Source organism: Penicillium pulvis (assembly GCF_028828015.1).
Source record: "Penicillium pulvis strain IBT 33274 chromosome Unknown scaffold_8_segment0_segment0, whole genome shotgun sequence".
Classification (NCBI taxonomy): domain Eukaryota; kingdom Fungi; phylum Ascomycota; class Eurotiomycetes; order Eurotiales; family Aspergillaceae; genus Penicillium; species Penicillium pulvis.
The window spans coordinates 1487962-1510053 of NW_026643080.1; the positions used below are offsets into that span (position 1 = coordinate 1487962).

Here is a 22092-nt window from a genome sequence, read left to right on the forward strand (position 1 = left end):
AAGAAAAAGACGCCTTGTTGTTCAAGCCAACAGTTCCCACCATGGGCAAGATGTCTCTATCATCTATCAAACAGTAACCTTCTCACCCTTCTCCCCAGCCTTCGCCTCCAACATACCCAAAACCCGCTGCCAGGACCGACCAGCGCGCTCAGCATGCTCCCTCGGAACCTCCGGACGCTCATCCCCAAGCGTCCTCGAGAACACCTCCATACTAACCCACCCAGAATAACCGACACCATTCAAACATGCATCTGTAACCTCCCGGATAGGAAGGAACCCACCACGTTCCTCCTCACACGGAAACAAGCGCGCATTCCTCGACCAAGCAAGCAAAGGATGCAAACCTGGAGCCCTCAGGAACGGCTCTGATGGATCAACCCTCTCCCCATCAGCAAGCTGGACCATCATAACGCGACTCGGATCAACCTCCTTAACAAGCCTCTCCATAGAGACCTGGAGATCTGTATCCGCATGCGCGGGTAACCGACCAGTCGCACTCAACGGATCAGCCCAAATCCTCGCAGCAATATTAAACGTATCCAAACAAATGCCCAAATTAGGTCTATCAGCCTTGACGACCATATCCCAGCAGTCTTCCCACGTATTGATATGCGTTCCCCACGCAAGTGCCTCGTAGGCAATACGAACGGGATACGCCAGATCAGCAGCCTCGGCTAGATCAGACACGATCACGTCCCGATCGCCCGTCGTCTGCGATTCGTCCAGGAATGAAGAAGGGATGAGAATGAACAAGGAGTCGCCTAGGATTTTGCAAAGGGATACCCAGTGCTGAAGCTCATCGAGTCTCTTCGCATGTTCCTCACGATCGATCAAACCCTCATAGTGCCGAAATGGCTGGAGGGCGAGAATACGGAGACCTTTCTCGGCGCACAGATCGTGGATAGCGTGCGCGGCGTCGATCTCATATTCGCGATCGGTGCGGGTCTGAGCATCGTCACTTAAGGTTTTTCCGCGTAGCGTCTGAGCTAGTTGTGCGAGATCATCATGGAAGAGCTCAATTCCTTCTTGGCTATTTTGAGCGGCGGCATTGATCTTGGCTGTGATTGAGTGGAGATTTGCGGCGCCTAGACTGATTGTTGCGATGGCTGGTTTCCAGCGTAGTTCTGGGTTGGATTTAGGTGGGGTTGGGAGGAAGTCATTCCGGCGCTAAGAATTTGACGTGAGATGGGTCTAGGTCTGGATTTTGGAAAAGTGTGGACTTCCAACTGATTGAATATAATCTGTCCCTGAATAGCCACGCGCTCTTATCCGTATATAACCTTAGGAATCCATTCGCCTGATTTCGCTTCAGCTGTTTCCGTGTCGATCGGAAGGCTCAGGGGTGAGCAAATGCGTCAAATAAGTGGACCATACCTGTCGCAGACCAGAATTGAATTGTGGGCCGTTGTATCACCCGCTTTTCAAGCTTCTGGGATCCACTGGTTGACGATTAGTGGGAGAGCATGTGCTGCGTGGCTGTGTGTTCCAAGGTTGTTTTTGGAGAATTGCAGTTTGCATGCATAATTGTAAAGAAACCCCCCAAAAAAGAAGGCAGACAGAACGAGACGAAATCTCAGAAAAAGCAAAGATCAAAGCAAGGACAAGTGAAAGTGCATGAGAGTGCAGAAATCATCTGCAGCGCTGTATCCGCTGCAATAATGCTGCAGTATGACTGGTGGTAGATCAGTGCCCTTGACCAGGCAAAGATATTCCAATACCCTTGTTCGTGCTACTTGTCCTCTGTCGTAATTGAAGCACTGTCTTAGTCTGTTTGAAACGGTAGGATCTACAGAATATCTTTGCCTATAAGTCTCGCTCCCGTAGATTAAACTCTTAGTCGTCAGGCTTGAAGAGCGGAATATCGGCATTACAGTAAACTACAATCGTGTTCCGGGACAGTGTAACCCGTGTCTATTCCAATGGCCAGATTTATCCTAGACACGCAGCTACCGCCCTCCGCGACATTACGTCAAACTATTTGACGGACCCCCTTGTGCATTACAGCTCGACTGCATTGACACCTTTGTGAACCCCACTCATTGCATTGGAAGTTCCAGCTCTTCGCCATCACATAGATATACCCACTTGGGTACCGCCTGGTCCGCCAGGTCCGCCACTATTGCACATCCGTACTCAATGCATTTCCTCAGCTCGCCTCAGCCCGCCGAGTCCTAGTTTCCAATATATGCACCCCCTGCATTCCAGATCGACATCATCGCGGCTTTGCCGTTGGAGGGAAATTGCTCGCGATTGGGTACGTGATCTCCACTAGTCCCGATCTGCGATCGATCTGCGCTGTCGTTAGCCGCTTGCAGATTAGCGTCGGCTCGTGTTTCACACGGTGAGCCAAAGTGTGTCTGCCGCTCAGCAGCGCCAGTCTTTGCAGATGCAGCGGCAGTCTGGGCTTAGGCGTTGAGTTATTTTTGCCTGGAATATCAGGCTGCTGGGCCATGTGCTGAATATCTGGTTAAGGTAAGTGGTCGAAGTCTTTTTTCATCATGCCATAAGTTCAGGTCTATCTTTATGCTTATTTGTATCAAAGCTGGAACTATTTATTGAATTGATTTATCATTCCATTTACTGCATTTGGGCATAAGGCAATGTTCTGCACTGTGATGTTGTTGCATGCAGGTGGCGTAGGGCGTTCAAGGTGAGGGATAACCCAATGGACTCGTCCAGATTGACGAATAAGAACTATCACATTACTTAGCATATACAGGCCGCAAATTAAAAACAGAGTCTAAGCTTGTTTCTTTGAATTCCTCGTCGTCATAGAACTCAGCACGAAGCTCCAGATTCCCGGGGGCCTTTTCGAAGAATTCCTTCTGCGAGGCTGGGAGGTGACACATCATGCTAGTATTAGGGAAAACGGGATTCTGGCACCTGTCAGCTCAAGCCACAATACAACAATCAAAATTACCAGTTGACTTACCTGGTACCCAAGCCCAAGCATGATACGGTGAGAGTCAGTTGCATTCGGCATACCCGCATGCCAAAGTCTCAGATCACGGATCATAATGTCTCCTGCGCAGCAAGTTGCCTGGATCGGAGGACGAATCGATCTACGTGCCTTTATCGCTTCTTCAGTAACGGCTGGGAGAGGTTCTCCGAGCATATAATGAGCGGTAATCTGCTCTGGCTTGGTGGCGATTGTTTGATCCTTATTTGATGTGTGGGCGTGGGAGCCAAGCCAGAATTCTGTCGCTCCATTTTCGATGCTGGTCGAGCATAGAGGTATGTTTGCGATGAAGTAGTAGGGATATTGCGGATGAACGAAGGCATTATCTTTGTGAACTGCTTGGCGCATTCCTCCTGTGTTGGCGAGGGCGGTGTTGGCCGTTAGCCAGTTCCAGATTGGTTTGTGGCCGAGATATCTGGATTGCGACAGTTAGGAGCTGTGAGAGTAGATCTGTTAGGGGTATTTACGCGTTCGCTAACTGGAGTACAAATTTGTTGTAGTAAATATCATCGTATAGAAGGCTTGGTTCGGTAACGGGTGGTCTTTGTAGAAAATTCGCTTTTACACTATGTCAATGGCTGTAGTGTTTGGTGCATCTAGAAGCTTACATTTCACTGAGTGGTTATATACTTGGTTTGGGTCATCTCTTTTCTTTTCGGCATCTGCGCTCATTCGCTCATTCAGGGCTTTGATGTGATCTAAATCCACAACACCCTTAAGTACAACCAGGCCATCCTGGTGCATCGCCTCAAGGGCCTGTTGGAGGGACCAATCGGTATATTTCCCATTGAGGCGCTCCTCGTCGGAAAGAGTCACCGTTCTAACGTCGGGCTGAGTGTGGACCGTCATGGTGCATAAACAAGTTAAGAATCTGAAATTTACCAGTCAGGGCGGGCTTGGTGGCGAGATAGTATTGCCGTGGCTCACGTGTTACAGCGGCAAAAGAGGGGAAAACGAAAGGCTTATCTATTGGGTTTCTTGAGGAAACTTCGCTGCGACGCTAGAAATAAACTGTGTTGTTTGCTTACTCCAGAAAGCGGGGAAGATTTGTCTACAGCGGCTCGAGAGGGCTCGCTCAAGATAAAATTATGGTTATTGCTCCGATTAAGAAGACTAATTGAGCTGGGGTGATCAGGCAATACTCTTGCATATCTAGCATCGATTCAGCTCTTATCTCGTCCACCTTATCTTCGTTCACTGCTATCTCTACAATCCCAGCGACTAAGATGTGGCGCACGGACAATCAGCGGCAAATGCAACCCAACGGAGGCACGAGCTGATATCGAAGGATTAGGGCAAAAAGGGTTAGTCTATTTGTCGGTTGAAATGTCTAGACATGGGTCTATCTAGGAATCTAGCATGGATTAAAAGCCATGATAAGCCATTCGCATTTTACGTTTTTCTTCTCCACCTTCCATGTTTCTCTCTTAAGAATCTCATCCCTTGTTAGTAAAGAGGCCAGCATCAAGGTCTAGGGTTACGCTTCCTATCGTAGTTTCCAATATGTCGTTCCTTTCGAGGATTCTACCATCGTCTGAAGCGTTCCAAAGTAAAGATGCGTTCTTAAATGCTATTCGTGTCGAAGACACTCTAGTCGTCGGCGATGATAAGTATGTTGACCCAGATCCAAAATTTCTAAATCAAGGTTCGTGTTGAAGTTCCTGTGTTTCATGTCGGTCTTTACTAAACATTTATCAGATTTGGAGCCTACTCCACCAGAGAAGAGAAGTGAGTCGAATCATCGCCTTGGAGGTGCATGAGAGATGCATAAATTGGGTGTTCTGACGTGTCGATCGCAGCATGGGACACTTGGACATACATCCTGCTATATACCGGAATCTCATTCGGAAATTGGACTCTTGGTTCGGTAAGCGTTCATTTTATCGGCAGCAAGACTGTATCTAACGATGTAGGCAGACAATGATTGGCATCGGTCTCAACTGGTGGCAGGCGATCGTTGTAATATTTGCTTCGCAAATGATTTCGTCAATTGCAATGGCCTTCAACTCCCGTGCTGCGACCATGTACCATATCGGCTATCCCACAGTGGCCCGAGCCGTCTTCGGGATGTACGGTAGCTACTATTTTGTGGCCGCCAGAGCTGCCCTCGCGATCATCTGGTTTGGTGTTCAACGTAAGCACTCTTCACATTTATGTCTGCCATTACTAACATACACAAGTATACACTGGTGCATCATACCTTTCCAACATGATGCGAGCGATCTTTGGGAGTCACTTTGCGAACATCCCAAACCATATCCCTGAATCTATGGGCATCACCACCAAGGGCATGCTATGCTTCTTCCTTTTCTGGCTCATTCATTTCATTTTCTGTTTCTTCCGACCCTATCAGCTGAAAAAGTTCTTCTGGTTCAAAGGCTTCGTCATGGTTCCAGGTATTGTGGGTGTCTTCATCTACTGCATGATCGCGTGCCACGGTAATGTCAGCGGTGCTCTTCCCAGCTCTACGGGTGGATCACTTGGGTGGTTTATCATGCACGCGATCAACAGTGGAATGGGTAATACTGCCACGCTGATCACAAACCAACCTGACATCGCACGTTGGAGTACAAGCAAGAACGCGGCTATCACATCTCAGCTATTTGTCCAACCAATCGCTGTAACCCTCTCGGCGACATTCGGTATCTTGGCTACAGCTGGTATTAATAGACAGTGGGGTTTGGAACTATGGAACCCCTGGGACCTGCTCGACGAGATTCAAACGCGCAATAATCACCCGGGCGCTAGATTCGCGATCTTCCTTGCTGCATTCTGCTGGATGATAGGAATTCTCGGGACAAACATCGCTTGTAACATGATTCCATTTGGATCCGACTCCGCTCTTCTTGTTCCCCGCTTTATTGATATGCGTCGCGGATTTTTCATTGTCGAGTTCCTTGCATACGCCATCGTACCTTGGAAGATCATGGCCTCTGCAGCAACTTTTACGACATTTTTGTCGGGATATGGTCTTTTCATGGCGAGCGTTGTGGCGATTATGATTGCAGAGTGTAAGTCTCGACCGTTCAAAAATCGAAAGTCTCATGCGACCCATACTAACGTGACTATTTGCAGATTTCATTTTGTCAAGGGGCAACGTGTTTATTGCTCATCTTTACAACCCCACAAAGTCGAATCCGCATTACCGATACACTGGCGGCTTCAATATTCAAGCTATCATTGCGTACCTAGTTGGTATTGCCTTGCCATTCCCTGGGTTTGCAGTGTCCCTTGGTGCGAGCGGACTGAATCAATCAGCCACAGACATGTTTGACCTGGGTTGGCTTTTGTCTTTCTTCGCCTCCTTGATCCTTTATCCACTCATCTGCTGGGTCTGGCCAACAGAGAATCAAAAAATCATTCGAGAACAGGGTTTGGCGTGGGAGCAACAAGCGAAGATGTATATAGGGTCGAATCTTTCAGACGGTGCCCTTGAGGTGGTACAGGTTGTCGAGGAGCATGGCAAAGAAAAGCAAGTATCACTGTAATAGAGATAGTTTAAATAGCCCCTAGTAATATTCTAGTTAATTTTGCTTTCTGAATTTCAGTGCCCAATATGTCGTCACGCAACCTCAACAAGGCTGCCAACTAAAGTTAACTCCTACACTTCTCCAGCCTCCGCCTTCATGGTATCAAAATTCCTGGCCAAACTATTAAGTGCTGGAAAAAATGAAGTTAATTCGTATGATTTTTTCCTCAAATGCACGGATATATATATTGTGAAAGGGATCCGCTTATACGCATGTATAGGACTTCATACATGTAATTCCACCAAAACCATGGAGTGTTAACCACTGGGCACTAGGTGACTATGGATGCGATATCTATGCGAATGCCTTGATTTTATATGCCTTGAAGTTTCGTGAAAGTCTCAGGAAAATTCGAATACCTAGTGGTCCTAACTCTTTGAAGTACTCGACAGCTGATATTCAGACACTACTAGGGGGAAAGACATGTAAGTTAAGCTTTGGCCCGCTGTTATGCTGGAAATGAGCAAACTATGTAGGTGGTTATTCTAACTCGGGAAAAACGAGACTAGCTGCGGTCAAAAGGTGGAGATACGGTGACGCGCGTGCAGGAAGACCTGTGCTGCGCGGAATTAATTAAAGGCATAATGAGAGTCACGTCAGAAGAAGCTGACTTTCGGTGAGATCGCATTTTGCAGACGCTATACAGGCCAGCTGCTGAATAATGGCTGTCGAGTTATCCGGAGATGATGAAGGGAAAGTTGTTGATGGTGGTTGGAAGCTCCACATCCCTTGGCACTACGTCGCTGCCTACAGCTTCAATCCACAGCTCCGAGCCTTTGCGAAACTCCGCAAAACTTAAAACGATCTTCAGACTTAGACACGCCTTTTCAATTATTTTAGGTCGTCTAATCGGGAACCCAGCCCCTGTCAAACTGGCCGCACTGATTGTTTGACGTTGTTTACACCCCGCGTGGCATTCCTGGTAGTGGAGCCCGCTGGCCTCGCAACAAGCCACTGTTGTTATCCAGCACGCCCTACATTGCTGGCGAACACCTACACACGCAAATCCCCGTGGCACAGCCTTCTACGTGCCCTTGACGCCTTGTGGGCGCGATTGAGTTCCAAGAAGATCTGCAGTCCCGGAATTCCTTCTGCAGACCACTAACAACAATCCTTGCGGGCTGGTTGGAAATATCTGGGGAATTATTTTGTATGTAAGTAGCCCATCCTCGGTAATAGATCCTTTCTCCCCATTCCTATATTTGATGCCCAGCGAACGCCACCATCTACTCGCTGGAATTGGCCGCGCCTAGAGGTTGAGCCTATAGAACGGAGTCATCTACGTTCTATTCATTTCACAGTCTTAGTACTTGTGTTGGGCTTGCAGCATGGGAATCGAGTCGAAATGGAAGGCAGCAGCCTTGCTGACATGGCTTCTTGCTGCAGATAGTGTATACTGTTTGCCGAACCTGCGTGTTGGGGCTTTGGCAGAAGAGATTCTCCAACAAACAGCTACCCAGCCCGTGTCGGCTTTTGAAACACAGTATCCTCCATCAAACGCGGAGGAGAGAATTCTCATCCCGAAGGCTTCACCAGTGAGAAATATTGCAAAGATCAAATTTGATAAAATATGTATTGACAAAATACTTCCAGGTCTATCGCGTGGCTTTGGAGAAAGACGGTCATTCATCGCAATTACCCTTCCCGGGACTTGACATTCATCGTTTACTCGACGATATCACTGGATTGTTACCGACTCTCAAACACAAACACAAGACTGCTCCCACAACAGCTAAATCTGTGACAGAAGCACCTAAGGTAACACATACTGGAGAGATAAAGAACGGTTCGTCTTTGGCATATCAAATCACAAAAACAAAGGATGCAGCTAATAATGAACAGTCCTTGTTCCCACTGGTGCAACGGATTTTCCTGATACAACTGATTTCCCTGATACAACTGATCTTCCTGATCCAACTGATCTATCTGATATAATTGATCCTACTGGTACAACTGATCTACCCGATACGACGGATCCTACTAGTACAACCGATCCTACTAGTACAGCCGATCCTACTAGTACAGCCGATCCTACTAGTACATCCAATCCTACTAGTACAGCCGATCTACCTGAAACAACTAAATCTACTGGTACAATTGATCCTACTAGTACAGCCGATCTACCTGGAACAACTAAACCTACTGGTACAATTGATCCTACTAGTACAGCCGATCTACCTGATACAGCCGATCCTACTGGTACAACTGATCTCCCTGACCCGACTGATTTGCCTGACCCAACTGGCCAAACATCCGGCATGAACAACCAAGATATTTTTCAACCGGTCGCGACTGGAGCACCCCCGGCCAACATCAAAAGCCGTGATGATCACCCTGTGGCCAACAAACATGTAAGAATGAAAACAGTACCTGAGTTAGTCAACATATGCTAATTGTCCACATTAGGCCAATACTTCAGAGCCCATTGAAACAAACAAGTTCTACGCAGGATTGTTTTTGGGAACGCAGACAAATGCTAGCTTCACGCAGCCTTACTCTGTGACATGGTCCAAGGGAGCCGGCACTTTGAAGAGTTGGGGCATATCGGCAACCCACATCGAGACCAACGTGATGGCATTCGGGCCCAAGAATGACAAGATACCCGGATCACCTGTCGAGTACTACATCAATCCCGTTGGACTTCAGCATATGATCCTCTCTGCCTATGAGCTGGATGGATCAAGCGTTCTCACTGTTGAAGACCCTAAGGCGTTCTCTGCCCATGCAGTGTTAAGAAAATCCGCTGGGTCTGCTAAGTCAATCACTTTTCCAATCACACAGGGTATGGGTTACATCACCGGTGTATACAATGACCTCCAGCCGCTCATCGAGAGTGGTGTCTTCTTCCGCAAGGTGGTAAATGCCGGATCCCCCAGGCCAGGGATTTTCAAATACCAGGTAACCCTGGAGGATGAAACCCATTGGCTTCTCTATGCCGCCCCAGAAGATGGTCAAGATCCTCAATTTAAGCTGGTCACGCAGTCTAGCATCCGTGGCCCAACGGGATACTCTGGCACCATTCAGATCGCCAAGAACCCCGCTGGAAAGGCCGGTGAGAAATTTTACGACAACTCTGCTGGTGTGTATGCTGTGGATGGCCACATCACTGGCTCAGTCACTGGTGACGTCGGAACATACAACCTCTCGTGGACCAAGGCTGGAAAGTACGCGCACAAGAGCCCACTCATCACGTTCGCCTTGCCACACCACATCCAGTCCTTTGATAGCAATACCCAGGCTCGTGTGACGAACATCCGTTTGCGAAGCACTACCAAGGGTAATGCGACCGCAGTTATTGGCGAGACTTGGACTATGACCGAGGCAAATCTCCCTGTCGACATTGATTTTGCTCCCTGGTCGACTACTGATGGAACTGTGAACACACTTTCTGAAGCCGCTCGGCAGGCCATCCTGAAAGTCGCGCCTACCGAATTGCAACAAGACATCCTTGCCCAGACTGATCTGAACAGCATGTACTACAGTGGCAAGGCGTTGAGCAAATTTGCAACTTTGATTTACACCGTGAACCAGCTTGGCAACAATGCTGACCTGACTACCGGCGCTTTCCAAAATTTGACGAAGAGCTTTGCCCGCTTTGTGCAGAATGAGCAGCAATTCCCCCTAGCCTATGACGCTGTTTGGAAGGGTGCCGTCTCCACTGCTGGTTATGCTGGAGATCTGAACGCTGATTTCGGCAACACTGCCTACAATGACCACCACTTCCACTACGGGTACTTCATCCATGCTGCTGCGATCATTGGTGCCCTTGACCCAAGCTGGCTTGCAGCAAACAAGGACTGGGTTAATATGCTGGTCCGTGATGCGGGTAACTCCGTGCAAAATGATGCCTATTTCCCTTTCTCGCGTGGCTTTGACTGGTTCAATGGCCACTCCTGGGCAAAGGGTCTATTCGAGTCATATGATGGCAAGGATCAGGAATCTACCTCTGAAGATACCCTGTTTGCTTATGCTGTGAAGATGTGGGGACGTACAACTGGAGATGCTAGCATGGAGGCCCGTGGTAATATGATGCTGGGCATCATGCGACGAAGCCTCGACAACTACTTCCTGATGCAGGACAACAACACCAACCAGCCAGCGAATTTTATTGCCAACAGGGTGACTGGAATTGTGAGTCTCGTTTGGGCTCTATCTAATAACCACACGGTATGCTAACGCCCAGGCAGCTATTCGAGAACAAGGTCGACCACACCACCTACTTTGGGAACAACCTCGAATTCATTCAAGGGTATGGCCCGCTTGCAATTATCCAAATTCCGGTACTAACATCAATCTCTAGGATTCACATGCTGCCCCTCCTCCCACACTCTGGCTACATCCGTCAACGTAGCTTTGTGACACAGGAGTGGAAAGACATGTTCGCTGCTACTGCTTCAACACCAGCCTCCAAAGTGGAGGGTGGCTGGAAAGGTGTTCTGTATGCGAACTTGGCTCTCATTGATCCGGGTGCAGCGTGGGACTTCTTTGCGCAGGACAACTTTGACTACAGTTGGATTGATGGAGGTGCATCACGGACTTGGTATCTAGCTTACGCTGCAGGTTTGTTTCTCTTGAGTTGAGAGGATTACGACGTATACTAACAACACCTAGGTCTTGGCGCAAGCCCCTAGATCACTCTGAATAGTATCCTCTTGGAGTTGCTGGATTCCTTTAATTCTTGGCTATGACTTCTTGCTTAATGATTGATGGTTGTGGATCTGCCGTACTTCGACCGATTCTTATACATACTTGGTTATTGCTTTACGCTATTATGCCCTTGGCTCTTCTAGTTCCATCCTAGCCTAAACAATGATCTGATTATGACGTTATCGAGGGGAATGCTCTATCTGTTTCTAAATAAGAGAAAAGAAAAAAAAAAATCTGAAGCATTCATATTTAATACTATGACCGAAGCCAATTTACCCATTTCGGTGTGTACAGTGAGATCCTGATCCAAGGTTCGCGATTGCATACTTTGTACAGTCAAGGGGCAAAGTGGGGCTTCAACCAATGATAGATTTGCCACCAGCAGATATGATGTGGCAGGTCAGGTGATCGAACGTGCATGAGATTCATAGTACTCTTTGTTCTTTACATTCTTCATCCCACCTGCCATGGGCCCAGTGAGGAGCGACAGTCCCTACATAAACCACACAGGACAGAACACATTCCGCATCCAAGACATTCCCATAGATATCCTCCGCAAAACGATCTTAACGTCGAGACCCAAGTCAAAATCTACCTCCATCTCCAAGTCCAAATCGAAACCCAAACGCAAGCGTCATGCAGGACGAACTTTAAAGATGACGCAGACTACCCCTGCACAGGCCCAGCCGGTCGACGCGGCGTTCTCCCCTGCACCCCGCCGCCTGTCCATGCTCGAAGTCCTCCCGGTCGAGGTTATCGAACAGATCTTCCTACACTCGTTGAACGTGAACCTCCCACGTGCTTCGCATGTCGTGGCCGCAGCTCTCTCAAGTGAACGGATCTACCGGCTGCTTATTCTTCTCGCCTTCTGGGAAGACCCCGTCATTTACCAAAAGTATCCCGCGAACCACCCAGGTTCCTCAAAGAATGGCAGTGCCGCAATCAGAGACGTCTTCAAACCGGTGGAATACAACATGCTCTGCATGCGCGACCGCTCAATGCTTCAAGCCCTTGTCTTCTCATGCAGGTGGTGTACTATGGACCGTATCCTCAAGCAGGTTCCCACAATGCTGAACCTGACCATCCAACGCCAATGGCTCGACGAAGGCGTACAGATGGAAGCTGACGAGCGGGGAGAGCTAGAACGTTTCATGAAGCGGAAGCAAGATACCAACCTCTCATTCAACGGTAGCGGACCGTTGACCACACAATTCGCTGAACTGATGTGTCTTTCGTGGGAGGAAGTCACGGAAATGTCCAAAGCCACAGATCGTGGCACACACCGTTACAAGCTAGACATCACGCCAATGGCCGATGTGCAGATCACTCATATCACGGGTAAAATAGTCATGAATTGGCCTGCGCTCAACTTATGCTGCCCTCCGAAGAAAATGCTGCGCGGTCGCAAATCAGGCTTTACCCAGGAAGATGTCGCCTTCCTAGAGATGCTGCGCATCACTTCCAGCAACTACAAGCGTGTCAATGCCCCGAGCACGCCCTGTACCACTTCGATGGTCGACCGAACCACTTTGCATGAGGGTGTGACAAATGCTATCGAGACACAAAATTACAATGCGCTTATCTCCCTGCTCAAACTGGACGAGTACGTCTTTCGCTGGAAGGTGGCGAATCAGGGAAAACCTGTCTTCTACACTATCCCCTCCAAGCATTTTGAGCATGTCGTCCGAGTGGGACAGGATAAGCCTCATCTCCAACAGGCATTCTTTGAGGCGCTTCTTCGTGCAAGTGCGGAATCTGTGCCTCATAAATCTGCGGCTATCACGCAGTGGAATGTTAATAATAACGAACGTGCACGAAAGAAGGGGGGCATTTACAATTTGCTGACTGCCCGGTTTTCCAAATGGTTGTCGAACTTCATGTTGAATCTTCCTGAGCAGATTGAATATGCGATGGAGAATCCAACCAATCAGCTGTTTACTTGTGGACAGTTGAAAGTACATGATTTGGAAGGCGATCGGTTCATGGAGGAGGTGCTTGAACCGTCGCATCGGGCTGCGTTGGGCAATTGGCATGAGGAATCCTCCTTCCGTCGTGAGGATCATTGGTTAGTGAGGGCTGGTCCTGAGCTACCACCTGGGTTCCGCAGATCTTCAAGCTCTACTATTGCTTGATCAACTAGCGTTAAAAATGGGTTACGAGTACATACACTGCTTCAAATTTTGTAAATATGCATTGAAGATAGAGGATAGATTATTACACCCGCGGCCATGATAGAGCCTCACGAGACATGACTGAATATGGTACAGTTTTCAAGGTTTTCAACCTTACATGTTGCCCAACAAACGTAAGATGCCAGCAACACGTCCACCGATAGTCAACTGGTATCCAGTTTCAACAACACCTTTGCACATTTCCCAAGCGGCATTGCCATCCTTGACACCGGCACTGCCCTCACGCTTCTGAATAGGATAATCAACACGAGGAGGAATAGCAGTTCCAATAAGTTTAGGGGATCGATCCACGCAAACGGCCTTCGTATTACAAAGACCTTGTAGACCTTCATTGCCGGCGAATCGGCCATATCCAGATCCCTTAACACCACCAAAGGGTAACTGAACAGCATAGTATGCTCCGAAATCATTCACAGAGACCATGCCAGCATCAATGTTTGAGACGCAAGCTTGGACATCAGCAGAGTTGTGACCGAAAACACTAGCGCCAAGGGCATAGGCAGTGGAGTTTGCGATGGCGATAGCATCAGGTACAGACTCAGCGCGCATAACGAGGAAGATAGGTGCGAATAGCTCTTCTTGGGCAATCCGCATGTCGCGAGTGACGTCGACGAGAAGAGTAGGGGTGAAGTAGTGGCCTTGGGGGTATTTCGGGTGCTCGTGGCGTTTTCCACCAGCGAGCAGACGGGCGCCTTGCTTGACAGCTTCGGAGATCAGTGATTCGACCTTATCGAAGCAGGCTGGGGAGATCATTGCTCCCATGTCGGGTGTGATTGCGGTAGGATCGTTGGAGGGGGTGTCCAGGAGAACAGATCCGAGGCGGAGGGCTTGAATTCGAGGTGTGACCATCTCGATAAGTTTGTTGTATGTGCCTGGTAAGGCGACGATACGCTCAACACCAATGCAGTTTTGACCGGCGGATTGGAATACGCCGCGCATGAGGATCGAGGCGATTGTGGGGAGGTTGCGGATTGTGCGGGGATCGTCGAGAATGACGGCGGGATCTTTGCCGCCCAGTTCGACGCAGACGGGTGTCAAGGACTTAGCTGCGGACTCGCAGACTTTGAATGCGACAGGCCGGGAGCCGATGAATGTGAGGTGGGAGATGTCCGGGTGGGAGGTCAACTTGTCCGCAACAGCGGGAAGGCACACAATGGTATGAACCAGATCCCGAGAGTATCCGCAGCTGGACAGAGCGCCGCGTACTATATCTAGGAAGTATGCAGTGCACCAGGCCGTTTGTTCAGATGGCTTAACAACGACGCCGTTGCCGGTAAACAATGCGCTGATCACCGGTCCGATGAAATTGTGGAATGGGTAATTCCATGACACACAGGCCGAGACCACTCCGAGGGGTTCGTAGGTAACGATGTTCTTCTTGTACATCATAAGGAAATTTGTAGGTCTGCGTGAAGGGAGAAGGGCCTTCTCGCCGTGGTCAATCGTCCACTTCAGCTTCTCGGCCGTCACGAGAATCTCGCCGAACGAAGCATCCACTTTTGTCTTTCCGGAGTCGAGGCAGCATGCGGTCACGATATCGTCTTGGTGTTCGAGCACGTATTTCAAAAGAGTTCGGAGGACCTTTCTGCGCTCCGCAAATGTTGTTTTGGCCCATTCGCGCTGGGCAGTTTTGGCCGCGCGCACCGCTTCATCAACATCCTCGACTGTCGCAGGCCGAATTCCATTCCCAAGTACTCGACCGTCGGCGGGGCAGTAGCTCATAATCAAATCATTGTTCCATTTCTAGGTGACACGACCGCTGTTAGCTCCTCCGTGAATCCAGGAGTAGGCAAGGCAATAAACACTCACTCCGCGAACTTGATCTTCCAAGACCTGTTTCTGCTGGCCGGAAACTTCGTCCCATTTCTTGCCTGTATTGCTTTTGCGTACTTCCTGTGGCACAGGAACGTTGAACGCGACGGCAGCTTCTTTCTGGCATTGGACAAAAAGGTACCCCACGTAGACGGCGATGAGGGAGGCCAACGCGATGCCAATCAATGGCGCGTGTTCTTCACAGAGAGGAATGTAGGGCTCGACAATCTCACGCAGAGACTGCGGCAGGTAAGAAACGATGCAGTCCATGCCGAAGAAATTGGTGGAATTGGCGTGACCCCTGGAGCTTTGAAGAGGAACAGAAAGCGGGATGTCTTCCGCCCGCAGATCATCGCGCCACATTGACATCCGATTAACCCTAGCTTTGCGGGACGTTGCTCTTCGTATCATATATAAGGAAAAAGCAAATGGTATACCCCAGAGGAATATCTTCCATCTGTATATGACTCGAAGAAATTCTGCGGTCAGTCCATTGGTCGATCGAAACAATTCGGAGAGTACAGAGGTTGGGTTGGCATCCCCAGCCCAGACAAAAGGATTTTCCCGGCCTTTTTGAGGAATTTTTTGATCTTCGAGCCTCGAGATTGAGCCGGAGGAAAGCTGTAGTACACCTCTGGGTCTCGGCTCGGGGCGTTGTTGTGTACAAGGTCAACCCTTTTGGCAATTGGTGGGCTTCTGGTCGACTTTGATGTTCCTGTCGATGACGATGAACCCGGTGGAGAGCGTAGCTGTGGTGGGGGAGAGAATTTCCTTCTCACTGCAGGCTGCGAGGATTGAACGGACTTCCTCTGGTAGTCGCAACCATGCACGATGGCTGGTTGTCGGCCCATCGGAGAATGCGAGAGGGAGGAGGGCGCCTGTGGCAGCCCTGGAATAGGCGATCTAACTGGTGTGCGCCTCTTGGAATCGTCACAACCACACGCGGTTATTGGCGGACAGTGACTCAGATAACCCGACTTGGAGGAGTAAGACGATGGTGAGGTAGTGTGAGTCGGTTTCCTTGACTCATCGCAATCATAGACGATTGCTGGTAGATAATCTTTAAGAAAGCTCAACTCAGAGAAGGACGATGATGGCGAGATAATGGACGTCGGTTTTCTAGACTCATCGCAATCATAGAGGATTGCTGGAAGACTATCATTAAGAGAGCCCAACTCGGATGAGTTGAATGATAGTGAAGTACCAGAAGTGGGTGTCGTGGACTCATCGAAATCAGACACGTTTGTTGATTGACATTCAAACAGAGCATCCGAGTCACACGAAACAGGCGGCTGGAGAATCGGCATTATGGTTGGCGCACTCTCATAGGGCTCACATGTTGTGATTTGCCGGAGCCCAGAAGGCTTCGGCCTCCAATCACGCTTCCGATGGCCTTTGTTCTTGCATTCAGAACCCGCTTTGGCGACCCTGCTATCACGGAAATACTGCCATTCTTCCCGAGTAGGAAGTCCACCGGCATCGACGAACCCATTGCCAACCACGACGCTAGGCTCCAGGTAGGAGCCTACGTCCCCGATATCCAAGTTATAGTCCTCCATCACTTCGTTACCATCTACCATCCACCAGCCATGACCAGTATAATACTTCAGCACATGGCCTTTTGATGCCTGTTGAAGCGCAGAGCCCCGGAGGTCCAGAATTGACTCGTCAACTTCGTCCAAGATAAGGAGAACGGGGTCGATGAATCTAAACGCATTGCAAACAATCGCCTGAATGCGGTCTACCCAGTCATCGGCGTCTGGGCTGTCTGGCATAAGTCTGGGGATCTTTGGCTCTGCGAGCATCACTGCAAGGGACTCCTCCGGACGAGTGCTGCTGCGCTCCATAACAGGTTTTCCCTGCCAGTTGAAATGGTGGGGGTTGCCAACATAGTGGATGTGTTCATGTCGTGATCCAAACTCATCGTCCACCTCCTCCTGCATGTACTCCCAAGATCGGGCGGTCCTTTCGCAGGGGAATGTGAGAATCTCCTCGAATGATGTGTCCGATGTGTCATCGGCGAAATGGGTTTCCTCAGGTAAACAGGCAAAAAGGGAAGACAAGAGAGCAGCCTCGTTCTTGAAGATTTCTTCCTCCTTGTCCTTGGCCCAATTGCAATTGACGCTGGGGGTCAATGAGGCCTCGTTCTTGAGGAATTCTTCCTCTGCGTCCTCAGCCCAGTCGAAATGGACGCCTGGGGTCAACGAGGTGGCGGCCTCGTTCTTGAGTATTTCTTCTTCCGCCTCATCGGCCCAGTCGAAATGACTGCTTGGGGTCAATGAAGCCGAGGCTGCCTCGTTCTTGCGGATGTCATCCTCCTTTTCCTCTGCCCAGTCAAACTTCTCGGGCTGCCAGAAATCCTCGGGAAGGTCACGGTTGGTCTGCATGTTGAACTATCTAGGTTCAAATGTCGATGGGAGGAGGAAACAAGCAGAAATATTAACAGTCTCAACAAGACAAATGTCAACAGAATAAATGTCAACAAGATTGAAGGTTGTAAAGACGATGAATGTATTTTGAGAAGACGAAGCAAATTCAGAAAGAAAGGAAGTTTCAATAAGGTTGAGAAGAATCGACAAAGTTGAGAAGAATCAACAAGGTGTGGAAATGTCAACAAGGTGTGGAAACGTCAACAACAGGAAAAGGCGTGGGAGTGCAGTTGTTGTTGGTTGTTATGATGCAGCGATACTGGGTTGGGATCAAGTTGTAAACGATGCGTTTGTTCTTATAGCTTTATTTGCCGGAAACCTCCTGTAGATGATTTCTATGCTAATTGCTATGCTATATACAGGATAAATCCGGTGTGAATTCGAGGAAACAACGCAGGGCATTCTCGTGCTTTATAACCAGTTTATGGACTTGTTTACATCCTTTGTAGGTCTCAAGTATTGCGGTACTACACAAAGTGCATAGATCATGCTTTTGTAAAGTAGCAATGTCAAAGATCAAAGAGCTTCATTGTCACCATTCTGACCCTTGGTAGTCGAAGTATACAGTTCTTTCATTGCCTTGTGAACAAGGCAACAAGGCTGTCAATGACTAATTTAATTTAGGCTCACTTATGTAAGTTGAAAGAACCCCATTCTTTGTAATCTGCAGCACGTGAGTCATTGGCATTGTCTTCGGTCGAAGCTCCCTAAGTGGTCATAGGGGACAAAGCCTAAGAAGGCGACACATCCGAACTAGACGCCACAGACTTGGGCGTCCAATATATTTGACTTTGGCCCAGAAACCCTTGGCTGCTTCCCCGGCCAGTCTTGGCGAGCGCCCCCAGTGCAGCTAGTTTCACCGCCGCCCAATCATAACAGCGCTTTCCATGACGCCAGTGCAACCATACAAGGGAAGGAGAGCCATTAATTCTCTGAAATGCTGGTTGCACAGCGCCAAGACGTAAACCGAACGCCTATGGTGCGCATCCATGGCGCAAATTGTTGCCCATCCACCTGCATCTGACCGATATTGCAATCACGGACTCTATCTTCCACCTGGAGCCTCGGTTTCCCCCTTTTTGAACCTGTCGATTTATCTTAGACCAGGTTAAATCTGAAACATCCGCTGCTGACAGCGTTGTGGGGATATCACTCGATCCACTAGATTCAGGGACATCCCCCGCAGATCGCAAATCCGGAGTCCCCAGGGGAAAGTGAAAGGCTACTGAACAAGCTATAAAAACTCTAGGTTTCATCTCCACAAATCGCTACTCGAACAGCAAGCCCGCTAGCTTCCGCCACCACTTGACTCTGTTGTCGCTACGAGGCTGTTTTTAGGTCGGCATGTGAAGATTAATCTTACTTCTGCCCTAGGCTTGTCTTAGCATACAAAAAGACTAGGAATAAGCCGGCGCATTCCGTGATATAAACTATGTAATCCTCGGGGCCCCAAATAGCCGGCTGAACAAAGGCTGCCCTACTTTAGTCATTCGTTATTCCAGCTTTTGCTCCGGTCCTCCGATCTTGCTTTTTTTTTCTTTTTTTTATTCCTTTCCTTGACCCTGACGAGACACGACTAAGATTATTGGTAAGTCCTCTTTTCAAAGATTTTTCAGGCTGCGTGTCTTGAATCCAATGTACCACGCTGACTAGGATTATCCTAGTCTTAGATTCTCGCACCATGTCCGTTAATAAGCCCGAATCCGAAGTCATGGAGACCATTGCCGTCCCGCCGGCAAAACGATCGTTTGGATCACGAGCCGCCACCCATTTCAAGAAATGGTGGTGGGTACACTTGATCGTGCTCATCATTGTGGTGCTTGTCGTGACACTGCCAGTGTAAGTTTAATGGACCTCCCAGGCTTTTACAAATACGAGACCTTGAACAGTAATCTGACAAACATAGGATCTATGTCGCCTACCCCAATATTGCCCAGCGCGACATCAATCGTTCTACTCTCAGTATCACAAGCATGGTTATCAGCGACCCGAAGCCGGAATCTTTCGTCCTTAATCAGACCCAAGTCATCGGTTCTAAAAGCTCCTATCATCCTGAGATATATGGATTCGATGCCGCCGTATCCTTGCTAGGAGCTGCGTCCGCGTTTGCAACGGTCAAGGTTCCTGCAGTGAAGTCCAAGGATGGGGCTGAAGTTGTTGTTTCGCAGTCGCTGGATTTGAGTGATGCCAGCGCCTTCTCTGACTACTGTACCGCTGTCATGATGAATGAAGAGGTCTCGTTGAATATTTATGGCAAGCCGAAGCTGCAGCAAGGATCATTGCCGAAGACAACAGTGACATATAACAAGACTGTTACGATGAAAGGTAGGTTTCCCTCTTCATCTCTCTCCAGAATTTTCGTTCAATGCTGATTGGATTGTGATTCATCCAGGCCTCAACAAGCTCAAGGGCTTTGACGTGACAGAATTTCACATCATGACTACAGTTGTGAATGGTCGAAACATGAACGGCACAGTCTATATCCCTAATCCTTCTGTGATGACATTGAGCATGGTATGTTCAATGATTTATGTTTTGAGTCTGGCTCGTCATGAATGCGTATACTGATAGTTCTCCCAAGGGAAACGTGACTCTCAACCTTGTCGTGGCAGGCGAAACCTTGGGTCTATCCTACCTTGACAACCTCGTCCTCAAGCCCGGCAACAACACAGTCCCAATGACTGCGACTGTCAATGAAACCGCAATTATTGGGATGCTCACCTCGGATAGCAATCCCTATACGACTGGTGTCGTGCCATTTACTATCACCGGCAACTCCAGCGTTTACAATGACCAGGAACTGCCTTATTTCACCAATGCATTGATCGCGAACAATCTGACCGTCGAACTGAATATCACAAAGGCTCTAGCAGAGATTGGTCTTACCATCTAAATTTATAGTGGTGATGGGTAATCAGGTTTGTTCGATCGATCATTTGTATTCTATATAGTTGCTTATGAAGAGACACCTTCAATAATAACTTTAATCACACTTTCCTTGCCCTGTCGCACCAAATCAAACGCCTCCTCTGCCTCCTCAAACTTGAACCGGTCGGTGATCAGACGTTTGACATCGATCTGGCCACTAGCAATCAAATCCACAGCAGTGGGGTAACAACCGACGGTGTAAGGGATAGAACCTCGTATGTGTAAGTCACGAATGCATGCTGTGGTGATTGGAAAAATTACGTTCTGAGCCTCGTCAGTTTGTGCCTGGCGGCATCATGTAGAAAATCACTGACCTCGCGTCCCATACCAGCTTGTACGTATGTTCCACCCTTCTTAGTCAAATGGATGCCCGTCTGGATACAGGCCTGCGCACCAGTGGCCTCCAGAACAACATCCGGTCCCTCTCCAAGATCAAACTTCTCCTTCATAATCCGTGCTACGTCCTCACTCCACAAACTATCATCCTTGCCCTCAGGCTTTGGGGGAGGTATGAAGACGTCATCTGCACCAAATGTCCGTGCAAACTCTGCCCGAGACTTACTGATATCTACTCCAATCACTTTCTTCGCCGAATAAGCCTTGCTTACAGCCTGACAAAGTAGGCCAATCGGCCCGCACCCGAAGACCACGACGGTTTGGTTAGGCTTCACCTTGCCTACCTTCGCAATCTGTACCGCCACCGCGACCGGCTCAACAAGTGCGCCTTCTTCCATGTTCATATGTGCCGGAAGTGTATAGCAGTAATCCGCCTGAGTTGTGTAGTATTTCGAAAGGGTGCCATCGTGGGGAGGGGTAGCTGCGAAGACAGTATCAGGGCAGAGATTGTAGGAGCCACTGCGGCAGTAGTTGCAGCTGACGCTTTCAGTTATGACTTCACCGTAGTTAAATGAGTCTTACTCACTGTCGACATGGTACACCTGGCTCGATAGCTACCCGGTCACCGATTTTGAGATTCTTGACTGCTGATCCGATCTCGACGACTGTACCGGAGCTTTCATGGCCAAGAATTATAGGGGAGTTGAGGATGAAGTCTAGGGGGTGTCAGCCTGAAATTTCTGTCAGAATAACCAGGTCGCTATGTACCTCCAATCCGTCCTCGCTGCCAATAATGTACATCGCTTCCACAAATGCCTGTCTGAGCGACTTGGACTCTGACATCCCAAGGGTCTTTTAACTCTGGGACAGGTCGATCCTCGAGAGCCACATCCTTCACAGCGCGCAGAACAAATGATCGATTCGTGTCCTAGGAATGGTTAGACTGGTTGAAAGACAAGCGTCTCGTGTTGCACTCACGCCCATGTTTTTCTTTTTCTGCAAGATATTATTAGTGCGTGTTTATAGCGAGAATAGTTCAAAGATGAAGAAAATGGATTGAACTGTCAAGGTCAAAGCTGTTTTCTATCTCCTTATGTATATGCTTCCCCGCCATATGTCACTCTGCATACTCGGACAGTCCACTCCGTCACCGGGAGCTCCACCCCGCTCCTTGGGGAAGCCCCACGCGCCTGCAAATCATCAAAGCTTTAAAATTCAAACGGGCAAGGAGTTCCGTCCTTCGAAAGTTTGGGCTAAAA

At 48.8% G+C, this 22092-nt stretch overlaps 9 protein-coding genes across 9 annotated transcripts; 4 read left to right on the forward strand and 5 right to left on the reverse strand.

Annotated features, from left to right (window-relative positions):
* Positions 1–66: 66 nt before the first annotated feature.
* On the reverse strand, positions 67–1372 carry N7503_009967 (sugar phosphate isomerase/epimerase family protein; the record flags this gene model as incomplete). Its single annotated transcript, XM_057069513.1, has 2 exons — positions 67–1167; positions 1370–1372. The coding sequence occupies 2 exons, from the start codon at positions 1370–1372 to the stop codon at positions 67–69; spliced, it is 1104 nt and encodes a 367-aa protein (XP_056916124.1).
* Positions 1373–2702: 1330 nt separating this feature from the next.
* On the reverse strand, positions 2703–3808 carry N7503_009968 (phytanoyl-CoA dioxygenase family protein; the record flags this gene model as incomplete). Its single annotated transcript, XM_057069514.1, has 4 exons — positions 2703–2876; positions 2933–3374; positions 3427–3517; positions 3568–3808. The coding sequence occupies 4 exons, from the start codon at positions 3806–3808 to the stop codon at positions 2703–2705; spliced, it is 948 nt and encodes a 315-aa protein (XP_056916125.1).
* A 654-nt stretch (positions 3809–4462) lies between these two features.
* Positions 4463–6447, forward strand: N7503_009969 (allantoin; the record flags this gene model as incomplete). Its single annotated transcript, XM_057069515.1, has 6 exons — positions 4463–4604; positions 4658–4687; positions 4759–4826; positions 4877–5093; positions 5140–5970; positions 6035–6447. The coding sequence occupies 6 exons, from the start codon at positions 4463–4465 to the stop codon at positions 6445–6447; spliced, it is 1701 nt and encodes a 566-aa protein (XP_056916126.1).
* A 1370-nt stretch (positions 6448–7817) lies between these two features.
* Positions 7818–11120, forward strand: N7503_009970 (glucan endo-1,3-beta-D-glucosidase; the record flags this gene model as incomplete). Its single annotated transcript, XM_057069516.1, has 7 exons — positions 7818–8024; positions 8083–8275; positions 8332–8840; positions 8896–10620; positions 10677–10738; positions 10790–11049; positions 11101–11120. The coding sequence occupies 7 exons, from the start codon at positions 7818–7820 to the stop codon at positions 11118–11120; spliced, it is 2976 nt and encodes a 991-aa protein (XP_056916127.1).
* A 483-nt stretch (positions 11121–11603) lies between these two features.
* N7503_009971 (uncharacterized protein) lies at positions 11604–13268 on the forward strand (the record flags this gene model as incomplete). Its single annotated transcript, XM_057069517.1, has 1 exon — positions 11604–13268. The coding sequence occupies one exon, from the start codon at positions 11604–11606 to the stop codon at positions 13266–13268; it is 1665 nt and encodes a 554-aa protein (XP_056916128.1).
* Positions 13269–13421: 153 nt separating this feature from the next.
* Positions 13422–15410, reverse strand: N7503_009972 (aldehyde dehydrogenase family protein; the record flags this gene model as incomplete). The annotated part of the gene is made up of 2 exons (XM_057069518.1): positions 13422–15071; positions 15138–15410. 2 exons carry the CDS (start codon positions 15408–15410, stop codon positions 13422–13424), a joined length of 1923 nt encoding a protein of 640 aa, XP_056916129.1.
* A 399-nt stretch (positions 15411–15809) lies between these two features.
* On the reverse strand, positions 15810–17527 carry N7503_009973 (uncharacterized protein; the record flags this gene model as incomplete). Its single annotated transcript, XM_057069519.1, has 2 exons — positions 15810–16029; positions 16083–17527. 2 exons carry the CDS (start codon positions 17525–17527, stop codon positions 15810–15812), a joined length of 1665 nt encoding a protein of 554 aa, XP_056916130.1.
* A 1723-nt stretch (positions 17528–19250) lies between these two features.
* Positions 19251–20462, forward strand: N7503_009974 (DUF3712 domain-containing protein; the record flags this gene model as incomplete). The annotated part of the gene is made up of 4 exons (XM_057069520.1): positions 19251–19408; positions 19476–19894; positions 19962–20083; positions 20151–20462. The coding sequence occupies 4 exons, from the start codon at positions 19251–19253 to the stop codon at positions 20460–20462; spliced, it is 1011 nt and encodes a 336-aa protein (XP_056916131.1).
* Positions 20463–20524: 62 nt separating this feature from the next.
* On the reverse strand, positions 20525–21817 carry N7503_009975 (NAD(P)-dependent alcohol dehydrogenase; the record flags this gene model as incomplete). Its single annotated transcript, XM_057069521.1, has 5 exons — positions 20525–20761; positions 20812–21370; positions 21420–21549; positions 21602–21761; positions 21812–21817. 5 exons carry the CDS (start codon positions 21815–21817, stop codon positions 20525–20527), a joined length of 1092 nt encoding a protein of 363 aa, XP_056916132.1.
* Between the last annotated feature and the right edge of the window lie 275 nt (positions 21818–22092).